The sequence below is a fragment of the Hippocampus bargibanti genome, linkage group LG14 (genome assembly GCF_051943395.1).
Source record: "Hippocampus bargibanti isolate YZ-2025 linkage group LG14, ASM5194339v1, whole genome shotgun sequence".
NCBI lineage: Eukaryota > Metazoa > Chordata > Actinopteri > Syngnathiformes > Syngnathidae > Hippocampus > Hippocampus bargibanti.
The window spans coordinates 5,377,093-5,392,505 of record NC_142747.1 but is presented as its reverse complement, the minus strand read 5'-3'; the positions used below and the strand labels follow the sequence as shown (position 1 = coordinate 5,392,505).

Genomic DNA, 15,413 nt, shown 5'->3' with positions numbered 1-15,413 from the left:
CGAAGTGTGTAATATGAAAATAGTTTATTATGAGGCTTAATATTCATAAATTTGACGTTCGTATGATGAAAAGTTCGCATTATTCGTAAGTTGAGGCCTCACTGTATAACCGGACTATCGATATATCCGATCCTGCGGCATGTAAATTTTCTCCTTGCGTTCAGAAATAGTATCGTAATAAGCAGTACTATCGATATAACCAATATAATGACTTTACTATATATATATATATTATATATATTATATATATATATTATATTATATATATATATATATATATATAGTAAATATCTTTACACAATTAGTTAAAAAAATATGACAGAGCAAGACAAAGAATTAACTTTTTTTGAAAAGTTAATATTTAAAAAGAAGGTATATATATAAAAAGTGAATAGATTTGAAAATAGAGTGGTACTTGCTCACATCATAATACTCACAAAAGCAAAAAGTTGAACCCTATAACTCAGGCAAACCTTTGCCAAGGCCCAAAATATCAAATGTATGCCTTCATGTATGCACGAACAAATGGCTGAATGTTTTCATTAAACCCGATGTATTCCTTCCGTACAAATTGTAAAAAAATATAAATAATACTGTACGAATAATACTAATAATTGCTCATGGTCACCCATACACCCAATTTGAAGAGAACTCTGCTAAATTAAAAAAATGAACAGAGGTTCTTATATAAGCTAAAATATGTACAAGAGATGGTCTGCAAAAAAAGCTGCTTTGTTTCGGCTGCTGTCCTCCAAAGGTTTGTCATCTGCCTTCTGCTTCATATTTGCTGTCTTCGTTTGAAGGGTTTAATAAAATCACAGCTCATCCCCGCGACCGTCCAGTTTGTAATTATGGATATTGTTCCACTCCGCCAGCGCGCTGTTACGGATGCCGTAGCCGAAGTAGATGAGGATACCTGCAAAACATCGGCAAGAATTCTTTAGCGCAGGGGTGTCAAAGTCATTTTTTGCCGCGGGCCACATTGTAGTTATGGTTTCCTCTCGAGGGGAATCTGAAGTCAAGAATAATGACTTTTATTGTGATTGACATCCAAAAATATGAAATTTTGGCTCAGATTTTAGCAATCATCATGGAATTTAACAAGTTTGATTTGCTTTCGCGGGCCGAAAAAAAAATGATGTGGCGGGCCGGATTTGGCCCGCGGGCCTTGACTTTGACACCTGTGCTTTAGCGTGTCTATCCCTTTAAATATTTCCTTGACTTTTTATCTATTTTGGCAGCAATAAACTCCAACCTCCCAACTCCAAGCTAACTTGGAAACAGACATGGACGGTTGGTAGTTTTTGAGTTGTACGGCTAGATAGCTAGCTAGCTAACCAGACAGCCAGAGCTAATAGATAGCAAATAGCTACAGAATAATACTAATAATAATACAGTTCACTTATAAGGCCCCCTCAAAACTCTCAAGGTCACTCTACAGTCACAGGATCAGTTTCTCAGTGGGTGAGCAGCGGCAGCCACACGCGCCAGCGTTCACTCAACCCGGAAGTAACTCAAATAGATAGAAAGCCAGACAGCAGCCAAATCGACAGCCAACGGATACCTAGCTAGATAGCCAGCTAGCCAGCCAGAGCTAATCGATGGCAAATAGCTAGCAAATAACGATAATACATTAATAAGAACATACAGCTACATGTCATGAGGCATGTCATGTCATAACAATAAGCACCTTGAGCCATGTGTCAAAACAAGAAGCACCTATAACCACAAGTCATAACAAGAACCGACAGCGATGTGTCATATAAGGACCAAGAGTCATGTCATATCAATAAGCACCTATAGTCATGCAGATGGTGTAGTGCACCCATGGTCCTGACAGGAGCTGCCTCATCAGGTACGTATTGATCAGCATGCTCACCAGTGGGATCACGGGCACCAGAGGGACCTACAAGTAGACAACAAGCACCTTTAGTGAGATTACAACTCAAATGTTCTCCAAAAAGTCAAACAGGGAAGTAAAGAAATAATCACTTTGAAGGACAGCTTGGTCTTGTTCTGTGGTTGTCTCCAAACCACCACAGCAACAGCCACGCATGCCATGAGGATGGCGCCCAGGAGGATGGGATGCCAGATAGTTTGCCAGCTCGTGACCGCCACTGTGCTGAAGAGGAACGCCAAAACCACTGCCAGACCAAGACTCAACTCAAGAAGATATTTTTTTGCATGCTATGCAACATTCGTTCATCATTTTAAATCATGTTTTCATTGATTAAAAAAAAAGTTGAACATAAAACGTGAGATTTTTTTCCAAAATTTATTAACTCATTAACTGCCAGACAATGCAAAAATGTGTCCACTCCAGTGCCAGGATTTTTGTCATTGTCACTCGAATTCCAGGTCACACAGAATATTGACTTTTAGGACTACTGCATGCTGTCCCCATGTGGAAAGGAAAAACATTGCTAGAGGCCATGCCCAGCGCTTTATCGGCACCCAAACAAAAAACTAAACCTGAACACATTTGGAAATGGCGCTTTATGTCATGTTTAATTTCTGAATAAATTCTTGAATGGCAGTGAATGAGTTAAAGTTCTGCAACATTGTATTAAGTTAATACATGTTAATTATTTGATTATTATTATATGAAACATATGAAGCCAATTGATCATCACATATATTATAACTTACAACTTCTCGGAAGTAAATGCGCAAATTGTTACCATTTAAAATGATGAGCGATTGTGAACGTGTTGAACGATTTATTTACTTTTTTTAATTCACAATGCTCATTTTACTCCACAATGCTTGCCATTCAAATTTAACATGAATATGTATTTATGGAATTGTTGAAATTTTATTTGAAAAAAAAATGTAAATAAGAAACAACATTTAATCCAGGGGTGTCCAAAGTCGGTCCTCGAGGGCCGCTGTCCTGCCTGTTTTCCAACTCTCTGAAGCAGCATCAAAATGGTCCTGATGATTTGAATCAGGTGCGTTGCTCCTGGTTGATCTGGAAAACCGGCAGGACGGCGGCCCTCGAGAACAGACTTTGGACAGCCCTGATTTAATCTATTATTAATTATTTTGTGAAGGTGATTTTAATGGAATCCAAGTCAAAACTGAACTATAGGGGCTAATTTACGTGCTGATTCTTACCAAGCATGCTGGTGCAAATGATGACTGCGAAGCCCGAGCGAGGAGTGGGCTCTTTATCGGGGTGGAAAAGGAGCCACCTGATAGTGGCGCAGAAGCCATGTTTTGTCCTCATGTCCTTGACCCAGTCTGCCTTGGTTTCCACCTTCATCTGTTGAGTGGCCGTCTCATCAGCAGCGTTCTTGTCGGGCTTGTACCTGCAAACCATAGATCCGTTTAGACTTGTCGTTGGACTTCATTCTCAAACTGGGGTCCCTGAGCCGTTACCTCGGGGTGCACAAAATAACTGTTATGAAAGCTGATTTTTAGCATTAGGTTGATGGGATTTTCAATATTTTTTGTACTGCTTATCACCACATCATGTCAATTTGTTTTACTTGGTTTATGACAATATAACTTCATTCCTTGTTAAGATGCCAATTTCTTTTCATGTGCAAGTCCAAGATGGCGTCCGAGTAGGCAAGTGCTCTCACGAGTTTTGCTTTTTTGTTATTGTTTTTGTGTGTTCTCTTGTCACTTGGTGCTGTTGTGCGTCGTGTGGAACGGATACGGATTGTTTTTCAGCATTTGGCCGAGGAGACTGTGCTGAGTGGTCGCACCTTTTTGCAAGCACGAATATGCCAGCACTGTTTTTGATTTGAGAGGAATGATGGTGCCATTTGAGTGTCATTGCTGGACAGCTCTGGGGCCATTGTGCTTTTTTGCGCCTGCAATGAGCAGCATTTTCACAGCCCCGCTTTGTTCAGCGGAAAGTTCGGCGCTGTTGGACAGTCTGCACTGGATTAATGCATGGCTTAAGGAGCCTGCGATGAGAACAAAGGAGCTCCAGCGCAGAGCGCCGATGCGTAAGTGGAACTGTCACGGTTTGGAATTTAAGTGGATTTACGTGGGACGGGAGATGTGAGACAATCTCTGTTTGTCAATGGATGCTACTGCGTCGTGTTTGCTTTCAACATTGAGCTTGTAGAAGACGTGCATTCCACCATGACGTTCCTGATCCACTGGTGAAAAAGATGCTTTGATCCTCTCCTCTTTCTATCGAGAACTGCTTCATACAACAAAGAGGTTGAAAAAATGCTTAAGATTGAATGACTGTGTCTTTGTGTTGTGTCATCTTGTTATTTTCTTTTTTTAGTTGTTTTGACTTGCCGCAAGAGTGGCTGCCTTAACAGTAGTTCCATATTTTTTTTCTGCTTCTTCCTTTCCTCTTCCTTTTATAACTTGGTTGCTGTCAAATGTCAATTTCTACACGGTGAGACTAATAAAGGCTAATCCAATCAATTCAAATCCAATCCAAAACTTGTTGTTGATGAGTGGAGATAATTTTTTTGGGGGGGAGGGGGGGAATTGCCATCATAACACTGACACATTTTCATTCTGTTGACATATGTTGATGCCCTCAGACAAAAAAACAATCTCGGTACCTAACCCCTGCTTTTGACGGACATACCTGAGTACCAGCACGCAAGCGGCGACCAGCGTGTAAGCCAGCAGAGCACCAATGGACATGAGTTCTACGAGATCCTTCAAGTTGAATAGCATGGCCATTAGGGCTGCAGCAGCACAGAAACAACAAGAGTCAGTTTTCAAATTTCAAGTCACTGCAGCAACAACAACAAAGTCCACTCACCCGCAATAACACCTGACAAGGCGGTTGCGATGACAGGCGTTTTGGTGCGACGGTTGATTCTGCTCAAACATTTAAAGAACAGGCCATCTTCCGCCATGGCCCAAATCACTCTGGGCATGGGGAACATGGCGCCCAGTAAACTAAAAGTGGACACAGCAGTAAAACAAACAAAAGACACCAGCATTTTAATAAAAACACAACCTATCTTAATTCAAATACATATTTTTTTGGAGGGGGAGGTTGAAAGGGGCAGGACATGAAACATTTCTTGTAAATATCAGAAAACATCAATTTGTTTCCAAAACTTGCCTAAAGCAAAATTGTGAATCATTAAAAAATTAAATTGACTTTTTACTAACACGTTTTTTTTTTTTCATCACATTATGCAGTTTCTTTTATGCGGAAGACTGATTTTCATGTACTGTTACCTTTTTTTCATGGTAACATGACACCTATTTAGGGTAAAATACATGTAAACATAGGTTTGTGGAAATATTTTGTCATAAACCATTACTTTTTTCAAGAATACAAAACCCTTCATTGTTGAATTTTACAATGTTGTCTTATTTTGTCAAAAAATGAAATGTAACCTTTTCTTTTCTTCAAATATTTTTTCCATTCTAATTATACCCCCTCCCTAAAAAAATATTACTTAATAGAATGTGAATGGAAAATTCAAGTAAGTGTATTTTTTGTGGCATAAGAGACAATTCAGAATACATTTGACCTGGTGGACAGGGCGCAGAGAGAGCCGAGTGCCACGGCATTGGTGGCAGCTGGCCAGCCTACATGCACGAAGGCCACCGGCAGCGGGTTCTGCCTATCCAGCATGTAGTATGGCATCAAGACGGTGAGGGCTGTTGACACACCCATGTACATCATCAGGCAGATGAGCAGCGAGCTAACAATCCCGATGGGAATGGCCTTCTGCGGGTTCTTCACCTCCTCACCTGGACGGCAGAGGCGAGTTTCCATTCATTTCAGCCATACTTATAAAATGCCATAAGGTGGCAGCATGGCTCTGCTAACACCTTGTGTCCTTTGGATTGGATTGGATTAGCCTTTAATAGTCTTGCAGTGAATAAATTTACATTTCACAGCAGCAACTCCCTCATCACATTTTTTGTCCCAGGCACCCCCCAAAGAATCTGTAACGTAGAAACTTTCCTTTGATTTTTGTAATTAAAATGACACTACATTACAATGGTGCCTCTACTTTATCTATTAGCTAGCTAACTCGCGAACTTTCTATTTGAGTTATTCCGGGTTGAGTGAACGCTGGTGCATGTGTGCTCACCCACAGAAAAACTGACTGTAAAGTGACATTGAGAGTTTTGAAAGGTGCTTATAAATGACATTATTATTATTATTATTATTATTATTATTATTATTATTATTATTATTATTATTATTATTATTATATTATTATTATTATTTACAAAATTGATGCATTCTGGAAGATATTTCTTCACAAGAAATGTGCAAATTGAGACACATTTTCCATGTAAATGTTCCAAGCCACAAAAAATTCAGACATAAATGTTTTAAAATGTGACCAATGCATGTTAAAATTGGATTATTGAAAAATAACTGCATTGTTTAAAAAACAAAGAAAGTAAATTAAAAAAATGACGATCATTTAAGTTTGAACTGCCGCCTCGTTTTTTCACTGGTCAATGTTTTGTCTCAGAAGTGGTTTTGCCCTATGTTTTGTAAAGAATTGATCCAAGGACATTTGCTTTAGTGAAAGTTTCCACCCACTTGTTGAGGCGATACATTCAAAGCCAATGAAGGCGTAGAAGCAGGTGGCGGCCCCGGAAAAGACCCCCGTCCAGCCGAAAGGCATGAAGCCGCCCGCGCCCAGCCTTTCCCTCAAAGACGAATGATCAGTTGTACTGAAAACTCAGAAAAAGACTCATCAGCTGAGAGCATTCAATTACATTTGGGGATGACAAAGTCGTCTCGCCGCTCACTTGGATGAGGACGCCAGGGTGGCGTTCAAGATGTTGCCTGGGTCCACATTCCAGTTTTTTGGGTCCCCTTTGATAATCCCGCCGACCATGACGGACACGAGAACCAGGATGTTTATACTGGTGAAGACTTTTCCCACCAGTGCAGACTCCTTCACGCCGATACTAAGCAGGCCTGCAAGTATTCAATATGTCAGTTTTCAATCATTTATGGAAAGTGAAACAAAAACACTCTTTTCATAATTAGAGAAAAAAAGTCTGAATTGGAGAAGAAGAGATTTTGTGATTAAAATCCATGCTGAACAACCTTTTTCAAAACGGCATACGTACACCATTTGCGTCACAGTATAATTGCTCAACTCACGTTTAAGTTCACATCAATTAAAAATAATGTGCTGAGATTTAAAAAAACATTCTTTGTGTTGATGTCTAGCCATTGAAATCATTGCAAATGTTCAATCAGGGCAACTGGAGGTTTTTTTTTTTTTTTAATTGATGGTGTAATTATGGTACTCAGGAAACGTGCTACACATTTCTTTATAATGGGGACGTTCTGACCTGTCAAAATAATGACAAGAGCAATTGAAAGGACATCAGGGTGATCTGAAAAGACACCGGGGAAGTTTATTGGCATGTTGGTTTTTGTCCACTTCTCGATTTTGCCTCCAATGAGTGTGTCAAAGGTGTTGCTCCACGTTTTGGCCACACTCGAAGTACCTGTAGACAAACAAGGCAAAGTCAATTCAGGGCACGATCTTTGGCATCTGACATCACTGCAGGCAAGTCAGTTGAGTTTTATGGTGACTTGTCAGATTTCATCATTGTACAGCTTTATAATTAAGCATAACTAATATGTGTAGCATCTAAATGTTTACATTTAAACCCAACTTGAATTTGCTTCCTGGATGAGGTGAAACTTGATTTTGGGATGCTCATTATCCAACCTCATGACTGTAGAATGTCTCACCAATGGCATAGGACATGAGGAGGTTCCATCCAGTGATGAAGGCCAGCAATTCTCCGCCCGTCACGTATGTGTAAAGGTATGCCGAGCCTGTTTTGGGCACACGGGCACCAAACTCAGCGTAGCACAGGCCGGCCAGGATGGATGCCAGCGCCGCAATCAGGAAGGACAAAATGATGGCGGGTCCCGAATTCTCTTTGGCCACGCTGCCGGCCACCACGTAGACCCCCGCACCCAACGTGCTCCCGACACCCAGCGACACCAGATCGAACGTGTTGAGGCAACGCGACAGGGGTGTCTTGTTGTTGGTGGGGTCTATCACCTTAATGCGCACTAGCTGCCTCCCGAAGACCTTCAGGGGTTCTGGAATCATTGTGCCTGAGGCAGGATGTGGACTGTTGACAAAACAAGACACATTTATGCGAAAATATTTGGACCACATTGGAAAAAAAATACACATTAGATATCACAAGTTGTTAATGAGCAGGCTAGTATGAGGGCAATCTGATTCTTCCATGACAACCGCACTGTTTGTAGTTTTGTCACTGTTTACAATGTTACTTTTCTCAGCTTGTAAGACTCCAACGTCTTGATTACTCACTACCTCAAATAAGATGATTTTACCGTTTTCTGATTATTTTAAAAGGTTTTACCTTACTTTCTGAATTGGACACTCAATTAATCCGATATTGGCGCAGAAAAAGGCCTTATTTTTGGCGCCACCCGGAGGAGGAGAGCCCACCGGCAGGGGCTGTTTCCAGTACAGCTTCAAGAGGAGCACAAATATCAATTTATTCTTTAGTTTGCGTTTTGACATGGCTCCATTTGCATTTCCTCTCGTTATTTACAACGTTACAGCATCAGGACGCCCATGGACGTGTTCGGTGACGAAATTGCTTCAACACGTCAAGGGCGAACGAGAGCCTTCCTGCTGACGTTCAAGTAAACTCATGTAACTTTTTGAAACTGCACTTTCGTCTCTTACACAAAACACTCATGGTCTGTACCGCAAACGCAACGTGGGTCTACATGTGAATGTGCGTCATTATAATACATGTAACAATATCTGTACATTTAATGCAGCAAGAGATGACTGCGAGGAGATGACGTATAGCAACAATGTGACGGTGAACAGCACCTCGGCGGCCATATTGGCAAGGCCAAATGCAGCTGGTCCGACTGTACATACTGCCTTCCAACAAAAGATGGCGCTAACGACAAGGAAATAGCCCTTTATTCATCAGATTCCCAAACATCTTGTAGCAAATAGTAAAACAATAATAACCCCCATGGGCTCTCCAAGTGCCAAATAGTTTTCCATTAAAACACAAATAATATTCAAAAAAGCTACCATAACATGCAAAAATTCTAAAATCATGACAGCGCTTCATCAGACAATAAAATACTTTGACAGGATGCTGAAAAAGATTGAATCTCTCGGACCAAACTGAGAATTACTAATCAGAAGCAGAATCATCTTTCTTGTCCAAGTGTGTAGATCACACAAGGAATTTGTTTCCGGTAGAACATGTCGCTCTCGTATGATAATCTCAATTAAAAAAAATCTCAATTCAAAGAATGGCAAACTGCAATTGTAGACACATTCTGGTGATGCAGTTCATGCACTACCGGAGGCAGTGATGCATCTAGCCTGCACCCTTGCTCAATTTACGCATTTTGACAGCTACTGGCTCAACTTTGGAACTCCACTGTGCCAGCATTAACGCAAATCTATTAGGATTAGCGCATATTTCTACATGATATGCGCCACATATGGGATACTGCTGTTAAAATAGCTAAAGAAACAAATTTAGTTAAACAGTAATTGAAAGCTGTTCAGAGGTTTTAACTTTCGTCGTCTACCATCTTGCCTTACCGATATGTAGGGGTAATCACCTTGTATTTGTTTCGGTCCATTCCAAAGTCGTGATAGAGGACATTTCGATCTTTTCCATGATTCTCCAGAAACTGACAAAAGGGCTAATCAAAGATTTATTTACCCATGGTACATTGTATTATTTACATTGAACATTAAATGTTTGCAATATGGAGTGTTAACATGAGTACAACTCCAAAAGACATTAAAAACAGGCAGCAAACAAGCATATTCTGTTTTTTTTAATAAGTCTGTGGAGGGTCACGACAATTAATTGCAGCAAACTGCTGTTCATGATTCGAATTTCGTGGATAATTGGAATAATTTCAGAGCTGTTGAGGCCATTGGAAAATTTCCAAGCAAATAAATTATATTTGGGTAGGTAGGTGGTTAGGTAGTGTCTTTAGACACTAATAACAAATATTGTACGGTCTGTTCTCTTTGTCTTCTCTGAAATACCGTACAATATCAAAATAGCACAGCATTGATTAGAGTAACTACAAAGAAAAAAGAAAGTGTTTGTGTTATTTTATAGATATAAATAAATTCTTTGACTTGAATATAAGTTGTTGATATATTATAAAAATAGATTTTACTCAAATAATGTATTTTCATTTGCAACATAAGAATATGTTCGAATGAATACATTTTTTGTTTATTTAAATCAGTTTTGTATACTTTGGCAATCTAGTTAAATCGGGCCCTGTCACTTAGAATTTGGCCCCCTTTTCAAACCCAAGGGCCAATTGACTCCCTTTTTTAATTTACCAGATGCACCTGTGTGTATTTTATTTTCTGTATTTTCCGATGTATAAGGGGTGCCGGAGAATAAAGCGCACCCCCAATGAATGGTGTATTTTCAACCTTTTTCCATATGCAAGGCGCATCGGAGTATAAGGTGTACCTTCAATGAATAAAATAAGTTTCCCAAATATAATATATAAATGGATTAAAAAGTTTCCACAATATAGGGCAGACCACATGATAAGGCGCTACAGTAGAGACTGGAGTTATGCAAATCTTCTACAGGGGGAAATGGAGTTGGTGGCTGCTGGTAGTATTGGTGAGACCTGTTGTGGCTCAATATTACTTCACATATAAGGCCTGCGTATAAGTCGCAGGGTCATCTTTTGAAGAAAATCAAGGCATTTGGGTGCGCCTTGTACACCGGAAAATACGGTATTTATTTTTTTGTGACTATAAAGTGAAAACATTGTACAGAGAAGCCAGAAAAGTGATGACGGTTGCGTGAGATGGCACATTTTTTATTGTTCCACACTGCAAAAACAACACTTGCAATGACAAAACGGTCCAAAGTGTTAATCAGTCATATATCCTTTCATTTGTCATAATTCCAGTTATTCTGTGCAAATTACATATTTATCATGACAATGCACCAACAAATGATTGCTCGTAATACTGATATGATGCCATGTTACCACAAGGGTACCCTTGAAGACGCTTAAAAAATGGATTGTGATCGGATGTGCGTACAAACACTATCTTTTTTTCCCATTGTATTTTCTAATTTTTACATTTAAAAAATAAATATAAATTTCAGTGCTCAAACTTATAGGAAATTTGACCCAACAAGAAGAAACTATCCTATTTCATTCTTACCTGAACCTCACATGACTTTTCTTTGAGTTTTGGGTCACAATCTGCTCCGATATTTTAGAAACGTGTCTTGTATTTTGTTCCCAATTTATTCCCACAGTAGCACAAAGATTGTGCCAAGTCTGCTCATTCGGGCTTTGTAAAACGCTAACTTGACAGCAGGCAATCGATCATCCACTTATCATCTCATCATGTCCTAAGGGTACCCTTATTGTCAACTAGCACCAGGCAAAAAAAACAAACAAACAAAAAAAACAACAAACACCCATCAGCATCCAAAAGTGCAAAATAAAAATTGATCAAAGAGGTTTTTACCATGATTATTTCTCAGGATCATTCTTGATCTTGTGTTGTTGGTTCCCCGGTTCCCCCTTTGGGTTTGACAAGACAATGCTGAACACGGCTAACAAAATCAATTGGCCTGGTAGCGAGTAATCTCAGCGGTGGATGTCCAAATGGACCAATCAGGCACTCTTTTGTGTGTGTGTGTGTGTGTGTGTCTGTGTGTGTGTGCGTCCATGCGTCCCTTTAACAACAGTAATCAATCTCTTCATTTGCTAGCACGAGGGCGGTCCTGCAGGGGATGTACACCTGTGGGTAAAAAAAAAAAAATATGATAGTGAGATGGGCATTAAATGATGGACCATGGAAGAAGAATCCCTCCTAAAAAAAGCCATTGTTTTCAAATGTTGCCCATCTATTTTTTTTAACGTGTGAATGAAGACCATAATAAGCCTCCCAAAGGTGGACACGTAACTGCAATTTACGTGTGTATTTTTAGAACAAAGCGTCAGCCGCTAATCAGTTCTTTGATCAATCTGCTTAAGATTCCGCACACGCTCGGCAGGCCAACAGCCACCGAGCGCCATTAGTCATCTTATGAAAGAAAGAAAGATCTAAAAGGAAAAAAATAGTCAGGCAGACATAAAACGGCCTTAGATTTCCCCAAAGAGTCGCCAGAGCGAGAGCCGAAAACAATTCAATCAGGTAGTGAACTTTCCAAGCGCTGCTGGGTCTGTTTGGCGCCCACCGGTGGCTCAAACGGTCATGCGGGAGCAACGGGAGCAACGTGAGAATGCTAATTGGTTTGCATTTAGGGAAACTGAAAAGCAGAACCAAAATGATTCTGTTTTTCCCCCCGCTACACACGATTCAAGTTGATGAAAAAAACAACAACAACAAAAAATATTGTTTGTGACAGTTAAGTTTCCTCCTGTTTTCTGAGATCCCTATTTTTTGGGGAGGAAAGTGCAACATCAATACATCAATATTTAAAGGGAGTTTCCACTTTGTTTGTCTCTGTCTCTCTGTCTCTGTCTGCCTGTCTGTCTGTCTTTAAAAATATATATCTTCTTTTCCTTGAAGGACAACCGACGTCTCCGGATAAGTTGTGTCCATAATTTGTAAAATGGCTTCAAATGAATTCTAATGAGCGTATTTTACAAAGATTCCACTGCATATAGCTATATTTTAACGTTTTAAGACTCGCGCTGAATATTCCGGAAATGTTGTTTTTGAGTTGGTGACGAGTTCTCACGTTATGTCACTGAAGGAACTGACCGAAAAAAAGGACACATTGTAGCAGTCCTTTCATCACGTCAATGCATTTTGCTGTACAGTGAGACCTCAACTTACAAACACCTTAACTTACAAACCTTTCGTCTCACAAACGTAAAAATTTAGGAAAATTAAACCTTATAATAAGCACTATTTTCATAATACACACCCACGGCTGGCGGAGTGATCTTCAGCGGAAGCACACGACCGAACAGCACCAGAGGTTATGTTACCAACAGTCCTTATGGAAGGTGACTCTCCTTCCTTAAGCCATCAACGACCATCAAAAAGGTAAATAAAACTTTATTTAACATCACAGTTTATTTCTTTAATTACAGTCTTCATGTAATGTGTCTCTCTTTCCAAACAGCAATTTCCTTTGACCTTCGACCTCCAACGCCATTCCATCAAGCCATAAATGACCATCACAAATGTAAATAAAGTGACTATGATACAATGCAGTGTATTTCTTTCATTGCAATACAATAGCACATTTATTATACATAGAATAAGGTATGTTATGTGTAGTTTTAAGGCTTATTTAGTTGAAAAGTATATTTTATGGAACAGATTATTCCCATTTTAATGGTTTCCTATGGGAATTTTTTTTTTTTAGATACACACTTTTCGCCTTACACACTCTGTCTGGGAACCAATTAAGTTCGTAAATTGAGGTCTCACTGTACTTGTTTGGTCTGAAAACTTCATGTTGCACCAAAAAGAGGCAGAAGAGGGCGACAAAGCTCCATGTCAGGAATTAATCAGCCTGTGGGAGTGGGCTGATTAATTCTTTACATGGAGCTTTGTTGCCATTTTCTGCCTCTTTTTAGTGCTACATTTCCCCCCTATTGCCTCAAAATGGCACGGAATAAATTATTTAATCGATTGCAAACATGTATGCTTTCCTCTTCAGAACTATTTGAATCATATTCATAACTGAATGAGTAACAAGAAAGCATATGCTCCGAATCTGTCTGAAGCCATTGTTTTGATTCTCCAGCAAGGCAAGACGTCTTGGGGTGACGCCACAAACAAGGGGGCGGGACCTTCTGAAACTGGCCGCTTCCAGTTTTTGGCAGATTTTGGACACTTTAAGTCATTTTTATTGGTGTTTTGCATTTGACTAAAAATATCATACTGCGTGTTTTGGGTATTTTAGATGCTATAAAACGTTTTTCTGATGTCAGTTAGGAAACAAAAAAGTGATGTTGGTTGTCCCTTAAGGCTTTTATATATATATATATATATATATAAAACTGAGGAATTCAAGGTGGAGGTGGGACTCCACCAGGGGTCAGCTATGGTGATGGACAGGCTGACAGTCGATGTTAGACAAGAATCTCCTTGGACCATGATGTTTGCGGATGATATTGTGATCTGTAGCGAGAACAGGAAACAAGTGGCGGAGAAACTAGAGATGTGGAGATATGCTTTGCTGCTGTTAAATGTAAATTTCTCCACTGTGAGACTAATAAAGGCAAAGCCAATCCAATCCAATCCAATGCCCTGGAAAGGAGAGGAATGAAGATCAGTCGCAGCAAGACGAAATATATGTGTGTGAATGAGAGGGATCCAGAGTGATGCTACAGGGAAAAGAGATAAAGAAGGTGGAGGATTTTAAGTACTTGGGGTCAACTGTCCAGAGCAATGGAGAGTGTGGAAAAGAGGTGAAGAAGCGTGTCCAGTCAGGCTGGAGCGGCTGGAGAAAAATGTCAGGTGTGATGTGTGATAGAAGGGTTTCAGCTAGGATGAAAGGAAAAGTGTATAAAACAGTGGTGAGACCAGCCATGATGTTTGGACTGGAGACAGTGCCACTGAAGAAAAGACAGGAAGCAGAGCTGGAGGTAGTGAGACCGCGAGATATTGTCAGGTGTGCCGCGGGAAATTATCCGATTTGTGTGCCTGTGCAGTCTAGCGCCTAGCAGAGTAATCATGTAGTACTCTTCCATACCAGCAGATGGCAACAGCGGGTAGTTGTGCGTCACTAATTCGCTTTGAGACAAGCGAATTAGTGACGCATGGATAGCGCGGCAAGTGCACATTGTGGCCAGCGGGACGACGGTGAAAGTGATATAGAGGTTTTTGAAGAGGAAAAATGCTGACTCAGAACTGGACCTGGACAAAACCTGGACTCCATGCTGGCTAACAAAGCTATTTTGACATTGCTCCCATTTTCCACAACATATGTGTGTGAGGTGAGATTTTCAAGCCTGAATGCAGTAAAAACAAAAGACAGAGAAAGACTGAGAGCTGTGGAGGAAGAGCTTCGTGTGTGTCTTTCATCCATCCCGGCCAGGATATCAGCTCTCTGTTCGTCCAAACAGGCCCAGGTTTCACACAGAGTAAATATAAATGTGAACGATTATAAAATATTTTTTTCTTTGTGTTTAGTTAAATCCTATGTTATAATATAACATCATTCTTCAACGTTTAAAAAAACCTTATATTACCAATATAACATCTTGTAATAATATATTTTTTTATTTAATTGTTATTAACAATATGTTATGACCTGTCATATTGTGTTGCACATTATGTGTTTTGTGTATGCTGTGGCTGGTATATTGTTAATTATTAATAATATAATAAAAAAAATCTGAAAAAAAACATACATTAACAGTTAATACTTTTTTCCCCACATTTACAGCTGGGCCTTGGCTTGAAAAAGGTTGAAAAACACTGCAT

General features: G+C 39.8%; 2 protein-coding genes across 2 annotated transcripts in view; both read right to left on the bottom strand.

The window, feature by feature from the left end:
• Window positions 1–450: 450 nt before the first annotated feature.
• LOC148888075 (high affinity cationic amino acid transporter 1-like) lies at window positions 451–8,067 on the bottom strand. The gene is made up of 11 exons (XM_089013446.1): window positions 7,682–8,067; window positions 7,273–7,431; window positions 6,718–6,889; window positions 6,506–6,639; window positions 5,472–5,694; window positions 4,745–4,884; window positions 4,565–4,667; window positions 3,118–3,311; window positions 1,993–2,144; window positions 1,798–1,906; window positions 451–916 (listed from the first exon to the last, which is right to left on the bottom strand). Exons 1-11 carry the CDS (start codon window positions 8,049–8,051, stop codon window positions 816–818), a joined length of 1,857 nt encoding a protein of 618 aa, XP_088869572.1. The 5' UTR covers window positions 8,052–8,067; the 3' UTR covers window positions 451–815.
• A 2,736-nt stretch (window positions 8,068–10,803) lies between these two features.
• Window positions 10,804–15,413, bottom strand: part of LOC148888074 (1,4-alpha-glucan-branching enzyme-like) — an 80,126-nt gene continuing 75,516 nt past the window's right edge. The window contains exon 16 of the mRNA XM_089013826.1: window positions 10,804–11,762. Within this exon, the coding sequence (XP_088869952.1) occupies window positions 11,700–11,762 (63 nt within the window). The 3' untranslated portion in view covers window positions 10,804–11,699. The remainder of the gene's footprint in view (window positions 11,763–15,413) is intronic.